The sequence below is a fragment of the Heterocephalus glaber genome, unplaced genomic scaffold (genome assembly GCF_053883595.1).
Source record: "Heterocephalus glaber isolate CG9 unplaced genomic scaffold, H.glaber_assembly_v1.0 deba00001613, whole genome shotgun sequence".
Taxonomy (NCBI): Eukaryota; Metazoa; Chordata; class Mammalia; order Rodentia; family Bathyergidae; genus Heterocephalus; species Heterocephalus glaber.
In genome coordinates, this window is record NW_028258384.1 from 4,940,624 (window position 1) to 4,958,008 (window position 17,385).

The following is a 17,385-nucleotide window of genomic DNA, read 5'->3' on the forward strand; positions in this document are numbered from 1 at the left end:
TAGTTCATGAACATAGTTCTTTCCACATTTCTGGTCACCAGCCAAACTGGACAAGAACCAAATCAAATTTCCCCATAAGGTCAACATTAAGCCTAACCACTGAATTTGATTTGGTTTTCATCCAATTCAGTTTGCAAACAGAATCGTGGAAAGAATTAAGTTCGTGAACTGAGGTACCACTGCATTTATGTACAGTAAAATTTTCTTAAGAAAAGCTATATTTCTATTCCTCAATTAAAAATGTAAAGAAATTCAGATTTATGCATTTCATTGTACATAAATTTCATCTCGAAAAAAATTAAACATTGAACTCTATTCCATGTATGTTGATGTAATTAAGGAGACGTGCATTAATGTTTGCCATTTATAGTACCCTGAAGTGCATCAAAAACTTCAAGGACATTATGATGAAAAACAAGCCAATCTCAATGGTACATATGTTGTAACTCCATCTCAAAATTTAAAAATTATCGAGGAAGATTGTTAGTTGCCAGGAATTACTAAAAGGATGGAGGAATCTTGTGATAATGAATTACTAAAAGGGTGGAGGAATCTTGTGATAATGGGACAATTTGGTACCTTGGCTGTAGTGGTGGCTATACAAAGCTACATATACTATACACTCACATACAACTATTCTCATTCTCTCTCTCTCTCTCTCTCGCACACACACACAAAAGTGCATATAAAACTACTGAAATATGAATCATCTTGTTTCCCACTTTTGACACTGTACTATAAATATATGATTGAAAATGTGATGAAATGTTTCATTTTCTTAAATTTATTATAGTAGAAAAACACATTGCCATTAGTCCTCATCAAAATACTCCCCCTCACTTCAAACACATATATCCCTCATTCTTGCCACTTTCCAGAACAGTTCTTTCACAAGTGTCTTTAGCTGTACAGTTGTGGCTGTCTTGGTATCCTGAATCAATAAAAAAAACCTTTACCTACCTCTCATGGTCATTTTGACTTTGGGGAAAAGCCAGAACCTAAATGGTGCCAGATCCAGTGAATAAGGTAGATGAGGGCACCCCATAATGTTTTTACAAGCCTGCCTTTCAATCAGACAGCACTCAGCAGCAGCATTCACTGGATCATGCCTCATAAAGAAACTCACAAAACGACTTCCAGAACTGCTTCAGAAAGTGGCAAGAATCATCAGTTAAGTATGTTTGAAGTGAGGGAGAGTATTTTGACGGGGATTAAAAGCAATGTGTCTTTTTCTGTAATAATTATTTTTACTTACACAGTCACTATACATTTTAATCACTTCTTACACAAGCTACTACCATTGGGGGATACTAAGGGACATCTGAGACCTCCTGTACTTTCTCCCTCTAAATTCCTGTGGTTCTATAAATTATTTCAAAATAAAAGCTTTAAAAAGGCACAAAAAACAGATACACTAAAAGATAGATGGATATATAGATACATGACCAAACAAATATAAGACAATGTTAATGTTAAAAAATGTTTCTGTAGATCTTAAGTTCTTTCATAATAAAATGTTAGGGGGGCCAGGAGCAGTTGTACATGCTTGCAATCCCAGTAACTTGGGAGGCTAAGGCAGAAGAATCAAAAGTACAAGGCCAGCCTGGGCAACTTGGCAATGATCTAAAATTTTTTTAAAAAACAAACAAACAAACTTTAAAGGGCTGTGGATGTAGTTCCATATACCCTGGGTTCACTATCCAGTGCCAGGATAAAAACATGTTAGGAGAAAATAGAGAAAAATAACTACAGAGCCATATGTGGTGGCGCACGCCTGTAATCCCAGCACTCAGGAGGCTGAGGCAGGAGGATTGCTGTGACTTCGAGGCCAGCCTGGTGAGTTCAAGGCCAGCCTGAACTACATAGCAAGACCCTGTCTCAAAAAAACAAAAACAAAAAGAAAAACACAGACAACAGGCTAGGGATGTAGCATGGTGGTAAAGTAAATGTCTACCATACATTAAAAAAAAAAAAAAAAGAAAAAGAAAACCAACAACACAAACACCTACAGACTCAGAATAGAAATGATACATACAGAAAAGCAAAAATAGATCTCATAGCATCCATAAAAAAAGAAAACCAACAACACAGACACCTCAGATTCACAACAGATATAATAAAGAAAAGCAAAAATAGATCTCATAGCGTCCCAGCAAAATGGCTCAAACAGACCTATCTTCAAACAAAATATTACTACTAATATTGTCATTCCATCTTTACTCCGACTTTCAAAATCTGAGCTATTCTTAAGTCAAGTTCAAATACTGTTAAATTTTCCCTCAAATATTTAAATAGCTCACTTGTCACTTATCACATGGCCCCACTGTCGTTCTGTATCATTCTTCTAATATTTTCAGAGACCCAGTGTAGTTTTTATATATCTTTCTTTTAGTTTGCTTCTTTGTTGTTTTATTTTCATTTTTGTTTTCTTGAGACAAGGTCTGGCTATGTTGCCCAGGCTATCCTGGAACTCCTGGGTTCAAGTGCCTCTTGCCTCAGCATCCTGGCTAGCTGGGACTATAGGATACACCATTTCACTTGGCCCTTCTAGTAAATTTAAAAGTAACAGGGCCGGGGATTTAGCTCAGTGGTTCCACCGCCTGCCTCACAAGCACAAGGCCCCTAGTTCAATCCCTGGTACCAAAACATAAATAAAAGTAGTAATAATTTGTCTTTGTCTTGCACTAAACTAGTCTTTATCTTGGTTGCTCATGTCATTCAAAGCCCCAGTCTCTAAGAAACTGTTGTACTTGTAATAGAATACCCGAATATTGTTAAAGAAATTGGAAGTCTCTAAATTCATTGGAAGGAAGGAACTTCGTAAGAGTTCCTAAAATTGTCATGTAATATTTACTCAGACAGGGAAATGGGCAGAAAATGTTCAAATGGGAAGGGGAACAAGGAAGGAGGGAAGGAGAAAGGAAGTAAGGGATAAGAAAAAAAAGTGAAAATAAAAGAAAAAAGTGGAAATAAAGCTTTTATACATAGGAAGGGGAAGGAGTAAGGGGAAGGGGGAATGGGATAGAATAAAATTTATTAAAAGTTTGTGCTTTTATTAAGCACTTGCTCCCTTTGGGAAAAAAATATTAAATAAGACATACTAGAGAAATGTATGAATTCTGCATGTTTATATAAACATGCAAGTAAATTGTTAAGGAATGCCATTAATCATTGGCTTACACTCAAAGTTATCTTTGAAAAAATGGTACTTTTTACATAGAGCTTATTTCCAAGCCATCTCATATTCTATTCTAAGTGTTGTTATTGACAAAGCCCAGGATTTTTTATTATTGTTGCTTTGAGACAGGATCTCACTGTGTAGCGCAGGCTGGCCTTGAACTGGCTGAGATCCTCCTGCCTCAGCCTCGAGTGCTGGGATTATAGGCATACACCACCACACCCAGACAAAGCAGGTTTTGACAGATTAAATTTGCCAGCAAATGTATCTTCTTTTAAACAAAGTAAACAGCTTAATCCCAAGAAATATCTATGGGTAAAGAAAATCTCACACAATTTATACCTATTGAACTACTTGTATCATCAGTCTGATGATACATAAACTACGCATAAACTATTCATAAGGTATTCATAAACTATTCATAAACTATTGCTCATTATTCCAGAGAAAATCATTAAATTTTGATGAGGAAATTATTATATACCCAACAAATTTGATTTGCCTGACACAGAATACTAATAATGTTTGAAATATTTTCCCAAAATGGCATAAAAATAATGGAGAGCCATTATAGTATATCTCTAAACAATTTTTCAATGAATCTTTCCTAAACAGTAATTCTGAATTTGATTGGCTTCAAGGAAAATTAAATAATGCAGTTATTCAGGATGGTTTAGAAAGCACAAATTATCGATTTTTTTATTTATTCTTGCATACCTGAAGACTGGCAAAATCCAGTGTGTGAAGACAGCACTAAACTTTCAGTCACAGGCTTAATTTTCTGTTCATCACTGCTCCCTTCGCCTACAGAATTCTGATCATCTCCTATATCAGAAGAGGAGGAAATAATGTCCACTTGCTTCCTTTTAATGCTTTTTCTTAGAGAGTGTCTCTTTTTCTCCTTGACAATGACTGACTTCTTTTTAGCTGAAGTTCTTTGTTTCTTCTGCTTTTTATTATCTTCAGAACTTTCCTCAACATCAGAAGATGATGAGCCACTTTGTATGTCCTTGGCATTTCTCTTTGAATTTAAATTTCTTCTTTCCCTCAGTTCTATTCTTTTTAGTCTCCTATCAGAAGAGTCACAGCCATCTTCTTTCATGGAATATTTCTCAGTATCAGATGATGAGCAATCTTGTCTCTTCCTTGAACTCTTTCCAGGCAAGCCGCACCTTTTCTTCTCTCTAGCAGATGTTCTATTCTTACTCTTTTTATCTTCTGAAGAGTCACAACTGTCTCCTTTCCCTGGCAACTTTCCAACATTATCAGATAATTCCTCCTTCTTTTTAGATATTTTATCTTTTATTTTTTTACCTCTCTTTTCCCCATCAGTTGAATCATTCTTACTCTGTTTTATGTCCTTAGGAAAATGACAAATTTCTTCTCCCTCGGGTAATTTCTCAGTGCCATCAGAAGATGATTCATATTGTTGTTCTATTTTAATTACTTTTTTCAAGTCTATGGTTTTCTTTTCTTTTTCAGATCCTTTTTTGTTCTTGTTTTTATCATCTTCAGAAGATTCATCAGTCTGCTCTTTCTTTGAAAATTTCTCAGTAACATCAAATGAACCACTCTGTACTTTTTTACATGCTTTGGTTTTCAGATGCTTGCTCTTTTCTTTAGTGTCAGCAACTTTTTTATCTTCTGGAGAATTTAAACTCTCCTCTTTTCCAGAAGACTTATTAGCACCAGCAGGGGAAATACTTGGCTGGTGCTTCTTAGAAAGTTGGTCTCTCAATTCCATAATGGTCTTGTCTTTATCAACGGTGCCTTCTACCAAAGAGAAACTCTCACTTTCTAGTTTCCTTTTAGCGTCATCAGAAGATCCTTCCTGCACAGTCTTCAAATTTTTCTGCCCTTGATTATCTGTTTCTTTTTTACTATTTTTTTCATCTTCAGAAGAATCATAGTCTTTTTTATTTGGAAATCTTTTTTTGGTTGTTCTGGTAGCCCCAATTTTACTCATGTTTTTTATCTCTTTTTCTAATTCTGAGTCATAATTGGAAGACTCAGACTGGTTTTGGCGTTTCTTTTTGGAAATTATAGAGCTTTTAGCTGATTTGCCTTCTTTAATATCAAAATCTGAGCCAGAAGTAGAACTTTTTCGTTTCCTTTTTCCTTTATCATCTTTTCCTGGTTGAGGCTTTAAATCACACAAAGTCTTATGATTTTTATGAGTTTCATTAATATCAGTATCTGAAGAAGAACTGTGGTTCATCCTGCTTACCTCCTTGAGGATTGCTAACATTTCATCAGAATCTGAATTTTGATCTACAATTTCTGATTGCTTAGATTTAGGCAACTTATTAGGTTTAGGGTTATCTATAGCATGGTCAGAAGAATTTCGCTTGTCATTTTTTCTCATTGGAACTGATAGTTTTTGTTTTTCCTTAACCATTTCATTACTCTCTTCATCTGAATTAGATGTTGCAGGATTAGTTTCTGCTTGCCGTCTCAAGGGTGTAGTCTTTACACGAGGGGATCTTCGAAGATCAGATTCTTCTAAAGGTAATGGAACTTCATTTTCAATCAAATGTTCATTGTCACTGTTTTCCTGTCCAAGTCCACATTTCTCTGATTTGCTATGCAGACCAGAACTTTTAGAGCCATCTTTATCTTGTGGAACTTCCTGACAATCAGCACCTTTAATTGGGGAATTAGAGAGGGAAACAGGAGTAAGTTTGACATACAATTCTTTTGTTACTTTAGCTGTAGTTTTTGACTTGATACTTCCTCTGTTATCTTTTGAAGGAATATTTAATTTTATAGATGAATTCTCAAGTTCTTGCTCAGTTGCACTGTTTTCATCCACCTGACAATCAGCTGAACACTGAACTTCCATAGCAGTCTCAAGATTCTCAAAAATGTCTTCTGGAACTGACGAAGGAACAGACACAATATCCATGTCTAAATCTTCAGAAGTGTTAGCAGGTTCATACTGAGGTTCTTCTTTCCTTTCAGATTTCTTATGTTCACCACTGGTACTTTTATTTGCTCTTTGTTCCTCTGTTGGAACACTCTGATCCATATGCTGACTCTCTACCTGTTTTCTTGATAATTTAGCTTCTGACTTTGAAATATCCTTCCTTTCTAAAGCACAGGGTTTTTCTCCTTTCCGTACTTTTATTTCAGGCTTGGCATCCACAACTTTATGTTCTTTGGTATTTTTCTCTTTGTTTACAATATCCAAAGCTCGAATCTCTAAATTCAAATCTTCTTCTAAAGCATGATGAGCCTTCTTGATATCAGCCAGCACGGATTTAAAAGCTTTAAGCTGACGTAACTTCGTAGAAGAATTGATTTCTGAATTATCTGTTGCCTGCTTCAAAAATTTAACATAACTAGAGTTCATGTTGGCTGTGGTCTCAATCAGTTTTTTTGCCTTCTTAATCATCTCTTTGGGCACAGTTAGTGCTGAATAAGAGTACGTTACAGAACCAGAACATGAATCATCATATTTCTTTTCTTCTCCATTATAATTTGAACTATTCTTCTTTGGGGAAAATCTGGGTGCATGGTCACATACTTTACTACTCTTTTCACTGTCAACTTTTATTTTCTTCTTATTTTGTTGCAACAGTTGTTCTAAATTTTCAAACACGCTGTTACATGCAGTGACCAAGTCCAACAAAGGTTCTGGGTGACAAATGTAGCAATACCATTGGTTGTTTTCATCCATTATTGTAGATAGCTCCTTTCGACCAAGGTTGCGCAGAATGCATTTCTTACAAAAGGCATTATGGCAAAAGTCGCAACAAATCAAGTTCCCGCCTTCTGCACACCATCTGAAATATTTTAAAGATTCACATATTATTCCCTATGAAAGTAATTTTAATTTCTTCATTATTAAAGCAATTTCAGTTTTTCTGCCAGCCATTTTAGTAAAAACTTTATTTTATAAGAAATATAAAACTAGATATAAACTTAAAGCTTTACGGAAAATAACAGCTATTCACTAAAAACATCAATGAAGATACTACAAAAGATGGATCTAATAAAAGACTAAGAACTCCCACAAAGCTGGGTGTGGTGATGCACACCTGTAATCCCTGCACTGGGGAGGCTGAGCCAAGAGGATCACCGTGAGCTTGAGGCCAGCCTGGGATACATAATGAGTTCAAGGTCAACCAGAATTATATAGCAAGGCCCTGTCTCAAAAAAAAAAACAAAAAAACAAACAACAACAACAAAATCTTCCACAAAAAAGTAGATAATGAATGTTAGTGATCTTGATTACCTACCTACATTGTTCATCCATTCCATCTGAGTCACGGCTAATATCATCACTCATGTAATACTTAAAGCAATTCTATTAAATGAAAAAGATGAAATTTAAGTCAAACTTCATAACACTCATAAAGGACCAAAAAAATTAAGTCATTAAAAAGTAAAAGAAATGTGTTTAAATAAAACAAAATCACTGTACTACCCAATATTAATATCTTTTAGATATAGGAATATTCCAAAAGAATAATTCCTTAAAATCCATTTCCCTATCATCAAGCATCACTATTCCTTATATAAAAGTATGCATTAAAAGATTTTCTTCAGGAAAGCAAATTTCTGATTTCATACAACTAGTTACCAAAGGTATACATAAAACTATATTAGAAGCCAGGTATGGTGGCATATGCCTCTAATGCCAGCTACTCAGGAGGCTGAGGCAGGAAGATCACAAGTTCAAGGTTAGCCTGGGCAACTTAAGGAGACCCTGTCTCAAAATAAAAAATAAAAAGGGCTAAAGATGTACTTCAGTGGTAGAATACTCCTGGGTTTGAGCCCCAGTACCAAAAAGAATAAAGTCATACCAAAAAAATATATTAGATGTTGATGCCACTTAATGGTTTTAATGGTCACCATATATGTACAAACAGCTACCATGTGTACAGATAAAATGTACATTTAGTCTTTAAATCTCAAAATAGCTATCATGCAAGGTAGGAGGCATTATGAGGGGAAAAGCTAAGCTTCCTTAATATGCAAATAAATCTAATATCATTCAACTAGTTAAGAGGCAAAGCTGTTGTTGAAATCTAAATTTGACAGACTTCAAATTCCTTTCTAATGAGACTGCAAAAAAAGAAGGTTCCATGACCACCAATGAAAACTACTGATTACTGAAATGGGATACTCTCAACAGACTAGCCCTTGGAAAAAAGCAATCGTGTGTGCGTGTGTGTGTGTGTGTGTGTGTGTGTGTGTGTGTGTGTGTGTAGACATATATAGATGTGTGTATATACATGTGTATATATAGATATATAGATATATAGACATATATAGACATACATAGATGTGTCTATAGACATATACATATATATACATATATCTATATATATGTATATATATGTCTCTATATGAACATATATGAAGATTCGGATGTCTAAATTTAAAATTAGCTGGGCGTAGTGGAGCAAATCTGTAGTCCCAGCACTCAAGAGGCTGAGGCAGGACGATCGCCAAGAGTTCAAAGTCAGCATGAACTACATAGCCAGACCTGGTCTCAAAAAAAAACAAAAAAGAACAACAACAACAACCAAAAAAAAAAAAACAACTTTTTTTTTTCCAGTTAGACACTACAAAACATAGGTTAGGCCACTGGCTAAACTGAATTCAAGAAAGGAGATAAACAAGTTTCCAAAGGATAGAATAAAGTTTAGTACATCCAAGCAGGTCAAAATCTATGAGAAATCTATGAGAGATTCATGATAGAAAAGATCTCAAGGTAGAACTTCAAGGAAAATACAGTCTGACCCTGCATTACAAAGGCAGGGTTTTTTTAATTGGGAAACACACTAACTTGGGATTGATCTTAGCACTAACATGAGCTGGGGAGCCCATAAATTTGATATTATAATTATTTTAAATTAATTCCAGGGTGCTAATAAAAAATTATGCACAGACTATTAAAACTACAATCAACATACACAAAGCATTTTTAATTCTATTATATCATAACCCTGTTCCACATGTGATTTACAAAAGTAGGGTACATAAGAGGGAAGGTTATAAAACACATGAATGCTCACATGCATGCATGGCTCTCATTCAGCTCGCCTCTACCGTTAATTACTATGTTACCTCTGCCTAGAACATGCTACACCAATCCCACTGCATCACGCTAATTCTTATTCACATTTCAAAAATGAGCTTAGATCATCCCCACTAGAAAGCCATCCCAATCCAGATCCTAACGACACAGTATTACAGTGCTTTTATTTATTTATCCATCTCCCCCACCCCCGTACAGGGATTGAACTCAGGACCTTGCACTTGCCAGGCAGCTTGCCTTGCGCTGTGCTGCTGAACTATCCATCCCCAGCCCTGCACAGTGTTATAGTATCTCCACTGTAAGAGCATTTTCAGGGCCTTTTATATATCTGTGTTCCCCAGGACAATGTAAGCCCTTCAAAGGTAGAGACCTCATCAATAGATTACATACCTTACAAATAAGAACTTGCAGTGAGGGGTGTCTATAAATTGAATCTTTTTGAAAATGATTGACCTGTTGTCCACAAGCTGTGCAGCTCACAATTCCATGAAGCCCATCTTCTAGGAGAAAGGAGTAACCATTATGCACACATTTACATGTACAGAAAAAAAGATTTACCTTAGCATTTTGCAGTCTTTCTATTAGAAATAAAATACCTCATAATCCTTGGGGGGGGGGGTGACATTTTGTACACAGGTTAAAAAGGTTAATTTTAATGACTTTCTTAAAAAATGTAACAATTGGCAAATTCTAAGCTACAAATTTTAACTACTTTCCTTCCACAGGTGTAAACCTCATTTTTTACAACTTGACATACCAATAAAGACATCACATAAATAAGTTCTAAAAATAAATTTCAAGAGTTCTTCTTCAAAAGAAGCAAGATATATCATCTACAGGTACAAATTCCTTATGATGAATGTTATCACTATGTATATCTAAAATGTACCAATAAATGTTTTGCTTCAAAAAAGGTGTTTTTCATATACTCATTGCTTTGTTAAAAAAATGCATTAATAGTTCTTATGGAATGGAGAAGTGACACATGAAACACTCTTTTTCAATCTTATATTTAAGTTAGGCATGTCATGAAAGTTTTTATTTTCTAACTGGAATTGTCTACACAAATCCTATCAATATGGTACATGAAAATTTGATAATTTTATACTATCAATTTGCTTCTTAAGATTTATTTCAACATTATCCATAATCACCTGCCTTCCTTCTATGTCTATTCCATTATTCCTCCATATCAACAATGTCTACTGTTTGCAAATAAGACACTGTTAGGACATCTGTCTGAGCAACACATCAGAATGGCTGAGAAGGACAGACCTCCATTCTGTCTAATATCTGTAGGAAAATGAGTTGAAGATAACCTGATGAAGAGAGAATGAGAGGAAATCTCTTTTGCCTAACTCTTGTCCTTAGTTCTGCTAAGGCAGAGCCTCACAATCTGAGCTGAACATGAGAATCATCTAAAGAATCTTTTTAAAAACACAGACATATGCCTGTAGTCCTAGCCACTAGGGAGGCTGAGACAGGAGGACCACCTGAGCCCAGGAGTTTGAAGCCAGCTTGGGCAATACAATGAGACTCCATCTCAAAAAGGAAATAACAGCCAGCCATTACCACCTCTAAAAGCCTGAATCGAAATCTTTTTTTTTTAAATGATCTTACTCTGCAACCAAGACCTTAATCTAAATAAAGTAACAGATTATGACGCAAAAGAGGCCAGTGAAAATGCCTGCATTTACAAATAAAAAGGCAACAACAACCCCCACCCCCAAAAAAGAACAAAAAGCAAGAACAATCTCTGCCTCTATCCCTAAATAAAAAACCAATCACCATATATCTCACCTTTTAATTTTCTATTTGGTGTTTTTTGTTAGTTTTGAAGGTCCAGAGCACCATAGACCCAATTATTATTTTCAGTATCTTTATTTGTACAAGAAAAAAATTTAAAGCGTAAGGACACTATCATACATTTTCAGAAGAGAAAATCTGAAGACTCACTATATATATTGTTAATATTTTATCTGAAATCACATTGTCCTATATTGGTATTTTGACCTTGGGTATTCAGATATTCCATTACTTCAGAAAAAAATATATACAATGTACTTTTTTATTTCACATGATTTCATTTAGATAAACAAGATAAAAGGAAACCTACAAGGGGCCAGGGATTTAGCTCACTGGCACCATGCCTGCCTCACAAGCGCAAGGTCCTGAGTTCAATCCCTGGTACCGAAGGAAAAAAAAAAAAAAAGGAAACCTACAATTATTTTCTATGTGCTTTTGTGTATGTATCACTCAAGAAATTTTTACAACTAGGAGATTCTCTGAAGAATTTCTCCCACATATGGAAAAAAATTTTATATGAGGATATTCACTGCAGTACTAATCAAAAAATTAAAAATCAGAAATAATTTCATATTTTGAAAATAAATAGGGGGTTTAATCATGCTATATCAGAATCCTATAGATCAGTGAAAAATAAACTCCATGTACATTTACTAACATGGACATATCTGAGAAACAATGCTCAATGAGAAATGTTCCCAAAGGATATATACAGCATATTATTTTTAATATTCTCAAAATGAATAAGGCTTTTGAGTAAATACATAAATAGAAAACATAGAAAAACATGCATACACATGCACATGCATAAAACTTTAAGATAATCATTACCTGTGGGGTGGGAAGAAGGGAAAATGGATGAGAGTAGGACTGAACCAATATTTTAGTTAAGTGAGATCTAAAGCAAATATGGTAAAATGTTGAAATGTTACCTTATGTACTTGTTTCTGTAAACGTATGTTTCAATTTTTATATTTAGTTATGAAAAATATCTTAAAGATTACAGTTGTGTAAATGGAAAAGATGCATTTTCATTTCTGAGCTCAATAAATTTTAGTGGTTTTAAAAAGAACAAAATTAGTTTGTCATGTAGAAAAACTAAGTGTAACACATTTTTTAACAAACTGGGGAAAGTATGTCAAAACAAGCTATGATATGTTAAAAACCATGGTTTGTAAAATGGTCACTTTAGCTATGTCACTGTACTATAATTTTTTTCCAAATCAATGATTGTTTTATATGTACAGTTCACATTCTTAATAGTTTTCTAAATTAGGCATCAATTTTTGAACTAATTTTACTGAAAAGTTTACATACTAACTAAAGCAATTCAGTACCTCAAATCATAGTTTATTCATACATGTTTATGAAAATAAACCTAGAATTTAATTTTCTGTGATTTCTGACAGAGTACACTGTAGCAAATAATTAAGACAAAATAAAACAAAAAAAGTCAGTGCTACTTAATCATGATATAAACATTCTTATACAGAACACTTAATAAAATGTTCCAGAAACATATCAGCTGAGAACAAATACCAGCAAAATATCAAAGTGGCACTAGGAATGCCCTTTCCAACAACAGTGGTTCTTTTTTAATTATGCTTTCTGGACCTATCTATATTTCAGACACTGACTGCTCTAGAGTCTCTTCCCAAAAAATCACCATTTAGACAAATTTTAATACAATGCAGCAATATACAAAATTGTCTTCATTAGAGAACTCATAATCAGAGGAAAGACTTGTTACTGATCCTTAACAGCAGGATCACCTTCTACTTGCTGATTCTTTCAAGTTTCAAGAATGCGCAGTACCTTAGCTTTGGTGAGCTGTGATGCTGAATGGCAGTTTCCCTACTGTGAACTACATTCTCAGAAAGTCATCCTTATCCTTAAGAGGCTAAACACCCCCTTGTGGTCAAGAGACTAAACAACATTTCTTTGATTTTCACTGGCAACCTAAGAAATTATTTACCCGAAAAACTGATATTTATATGTACAGATATATTTTACTAATTCTATCAAGATAATCATAGCACTGGAATAAAATCTATACACAATTTCACCAATGGAAGACGTTCACTATAATTCTGGTTATATATGATCAATATTAAAGGGACAAACTGTCATTATACTTCTATTTAAAAATTTAGGGTCATGTTCTATCTTTTGGAGATTCATTCCTTTTATAATTATGGATTCTGGCTCTGTTATTCTGCCCAAAAAGTATATACAGGTATTATTCAAAAATCACACCCAAACAAGTGTAACACATACATACTCCACACTCATAAATTCCTAAATAAATTCTGATACTAAATTTCTACAGATGATTGGCCAATCTGGCTGTATACCTAACGGAGGGCAGATACACAAAGGGAGACGTGGCTCAGGCAGAAGGAAGAGGGTTTATTGGCTCTACCTCCCTTTTCTTTTTTACTCATCCCCATTTCATCAATAGATCTGAAACTTTAGTGTACATTAATAACTAAATGGAGCACATTCTCAACCTCACCTCATTCTAATTTGTTGGGAGTACAGTCAAGGGATTTGCATGTTTAATAAGTACCCCAGGCAAGACCTACTTCAAGTGTCTAACACTGTATGTACCAATATTCTGAATATGTATGATGTTACCTGGAGGCCACAGGCGAGATTTGGCACAAATTTGAAATTCCTTCCGGTAAGGGGAAACACATGGTATTCTGACAAATAGGTACTACAGATCTAATATCTGGAAGGAAATGATAAACTTCTTGAGATAACATAATAGCCACTGAAGGCAAAGGTGTTTTGATTAGTGGTGTTTAAACTTTTCGGCTTCAGAGCTCAAAGAGAAACAGAAGTTATTTTTAAGTAGTGCTTTTGATAAACAATGGGCAGAAAAGTGGAGGTATTTTTAGTAAGCACATCAGATTTTCTAATATGGTCATAAACAGCAATTTAAACTCATGTTTCATTTTCACTTGTATTTACCTCCGCGTTTTTTGAGATTTTCAGTTTTCATTTTACTTCTGCTTCTAAATTCAGGCCCTTTAAAATCATCTTTGTCTTCATTCAGCACTGGCTCTGGTTGTACAATCACTGTACCTAGAATGATTTCATTTAAAAAACCATTACACATATTAAATGTGCAAGTGAAGTACAAGACTTCAGTTCAGATAAAGCCAACATTGCTGGTACATAGTTTGCTTCTTTCAAACTTTAAATACTTGTATAAGGACCTCACAAGTGTAAATAAAACAGGGTAGTAGTAAAAGGGCCAGGTGTAAACAGTCAGATTATTTGTTGGATGTAGTTCATAAAAACGGGGTTGGAGATATTATGAACTGGTTAAAACAGAATGTGTGAATCAAATAGAAAGCCTCAGCCCCATTCTCAATTTTTATAGTGCCTACCACAAAAGCTATTATGATTATGAACATTCATAGTAAGTTCAATAAAGAGATTGTAAAATAAGTGGTCCAGAGAAGGGGAAAAAAATTCTATTCTCATATTCTAAATCAGAAAAAAAAAGTAAGGTCTTGTTTCACATTGGGGAAGAAGTGGGGGAAAGGGATGATGAAGTTCAATTACTGCTGTATCTGTTCTATAGCATTTACTAAATACTACACCAAAGCTTCACTATTCTGCAAAGTCCTTAAAGAGTTTTAAACTGAAGATTACTTGAAGACACCAAGCTGAAGTGCCCTAAGAATGAATTATAGAATGAGATCATTTGTTAGTACGGACTGAAATATTTTAGAAAGAATGTTCTTTCTTAACTATAAATGTAGATTGCGGAGAAAGCTAACAATTTAGGTTTCCACTACATTCTCTTGATGACATTTTTTTTAAAAGGTCCAGATCTAAATGTTTACTACATTGCTGGACTTAGTAACTAGCCATTACTGGCAATAATTAAAGTAAAAGCAGGTAGTTGTCAGGCTCCCACTGACACAGGGCCTATGTTATTCAACAGGAAGATTACAGATATGGAGCATCTAGTTGTTAGATTAATACCTGCATCTCTAAAAAAGAGCAGGGTAGATGTAAAAGATTGAGATTTTACAGACTAGAAAATTTAAGTAACTCCCAACTTCCAAAAATGCTATTTAAAATAATCATTTCATGTACATAGTGTCAGAAAATCCCCAGCATTTGAAAAGAGTTCAATATTTAAAATTAACCAAAACAATAACTGAGCTCTTCCTTCCTTATTATTCTTCTCTAAATGAAAGTAGCAGAGTGGAAAGAACAGCCACTAGTTGCAATTGAAAGCTTTTAAAATTTAAAGCTGAAAAAAATTCCTTGAGCTCTGAATTTGTTTTTTCATCTCATAAAGTAGAAACAATGACAACCTTACCACATTGTTCTGAGGTTTAGAGGAGTTAATTCTTCAAGAATCTGGTGTGTATAATACTCAATATAAAAAAAATACTCAATATAGTATTGTAACAATAATAATAGCCACCAAGATTTCACCATATGAAACAGGTATATTTTTGTTTTATTATGAGAGAATTAAGCTTAGCTCAGTTTGGTAATATTATACACTGACTTTCTTCCATAGTACCATTAAAAGTTTGAATTCCTACTTCTTATATCATATACCCTCCCAGTGACATATACTAAGAACATAAAAATCTGAAGTTGGTTACTGATTTTGGGATTCAGACTCCCATGTTAGTTGTTTCTGCTCTTGGCCATCAAAATCATTACATAAAATTGTCAAAAATGATCTGCAAATTCAAGTACATGGTAGGCCCATCTCCTTGTTTGTTTTTTTCAGACAGGGTCTGGCTATGTAGCCCAGGCTGGCCTCAATCTTGTGGCGATCCTCCTGCCTTAGCTTCCTGAGTGCTAGGATTACAGGCGTGTGCCACCATGCCCAGCTTCATTGATTCTCCTTCTATCTCATTTCTTCCCATCATTTCTTTTCCTTGTTTCATTTTGTAGCTAATTTATCCTAGTTAAGCAAAGTCCAATTCCTTCAACCACCCTATTCTTTAATAATCCACAATTTTTAAAATATGTCACAAAAACATAGACAGGGAATAGGATTTAATAAACAGTGTTGTAAAAGATCAGCCTCTAAGAATAAATTCAGAAAATCTGCTGAAACTAGAATATATCACTTAACAACGAAAATAAAAAACCTAAAATTTTGACTCTTTGAAATACCATGATATTACAAAGCCCATTGTCACTATCTCATCAATCACACTCCTATTAGATTTGAGATATGAAGACTGACTTCAAGAATTTTATTGGACCTTTTCCCTCAATTTACTTAATGGAGTTTTAAAATCAGAACTGCAATATTTGAGAGGTATATGATATGGTTTTTAAAACTTCAAAAATACACCTAAATCATAGTTAAGTTTGGCTTTTAGCCTTAGAGAATTTAACAATGCAATAGAATAGGGCATGGAGAAGCACTTGCCAAATGTGCATGAGGGCTCTAGGTTTACTCCACAGCACCATAAAAGAAAGAAAAAAAAAAGAATGCAGTAAGACTAAACTAGATTGTCCATTTTTCTTAGTTTTCAGAAAATCATTATTTTTACATAAAGCAAGCACATTAACTGAATCAAAATCTCATATATTAAATTTTAAACCTACTTTCACATTCGAGTGTAATTTAGAAACTAAAGTCCATTTTTTAAAAAAAACTAATGGAAAGAAAGAATATTGGATTCTGTTCTTTCCAAACTAATTGAACATTCCAAATGTTTAGCCTCAATAACACATGTATCAATATCATACTAACACATTTACAGACCATTATCATGCCAATGTTGGTCCTTTGCACACAGCTAACAGTTATCAAGCTCTGATTTTATAAGTGATATTTTAAAATACATCTCAACTTTAGTTTCATATTAAAGTTAATATACATTACCTTTTGGCAAGCTTTGCATAGTAATATCATTTTCTGAATTTTCATTAGAAGCATCTTCATTTGCCATTTCATCCAAAAGTTTTTCATCATCAGATTCGATATACTTTGTTACAATTGAAGGTTTCCTAAGAAAGAATTAACTCATTACAATTATGGACATTTCAGACCATTAGATAATACTCCAAAAATATAAATCACATGTTTAGATTTAGCAGTGGCTCACAAGCAGGAATGTACATCAGATGCACTTAGGGGACCATGTATCTCATATCACTGAAGGTTATAATACAGTAGATCTAGGGTAGCATGTGCATTCTGACAAATCTACAAAGGGGATCTTAAAAGGTGTTCTCATTAACTTAGAGATTAAATAATAACAAGTGAGCTGTGTTTAGTAAGAGACACCTTCACTGCTTAAAAGCAACAAGTGTCCAAAAGACTAAGCTGCAAACTTTTGGTAAGAACTAT

General features: G+C 34.2%; 1 protein-coding gene across 4 annotated transcripts in view; it reads right to left on the bottom strand.

Moving 5' to 3' along the window:
• The window catches only part of Atrx (ATRX chromatin remodeler), a 300,168-nt gene that overhangs the window by 189,653 nt on the left and 93,130 nt on the right, over positions 1-17,385 (bottom strand). Inside the window, exons 5-9 of one of the 4 annotated variants that reach the window (XM_087196598.1) lie at positions 16,918-17,042; positions 14,010-14,123; positions 9,618-9,727; positions 7,420-7,487; positions 3,896-6,963 (exon numbers count right to left, since the gene is read on the bottom strand). In XM_087196598.1, the coding sequence (XP_087052724.1) occupies positions 3,896-6,963; positions 7,420-7,487; positions 9,618-9,727; positions 14,010-14,123; positions 16,918-17,042 (3,485 nt within the window). The remainder of the gene's footprint in view (positions 1-3,895; positions 6,964-7,419; positions 7,488-9,617; positions 9,728-14,009; positions 14,124-16,917; positions 17,043-17,385) is intronic. The other 3 variants (XM_087196599.1, XM_087196600.1, XM_087196601.1) reach the window with 3 other exon arrangements.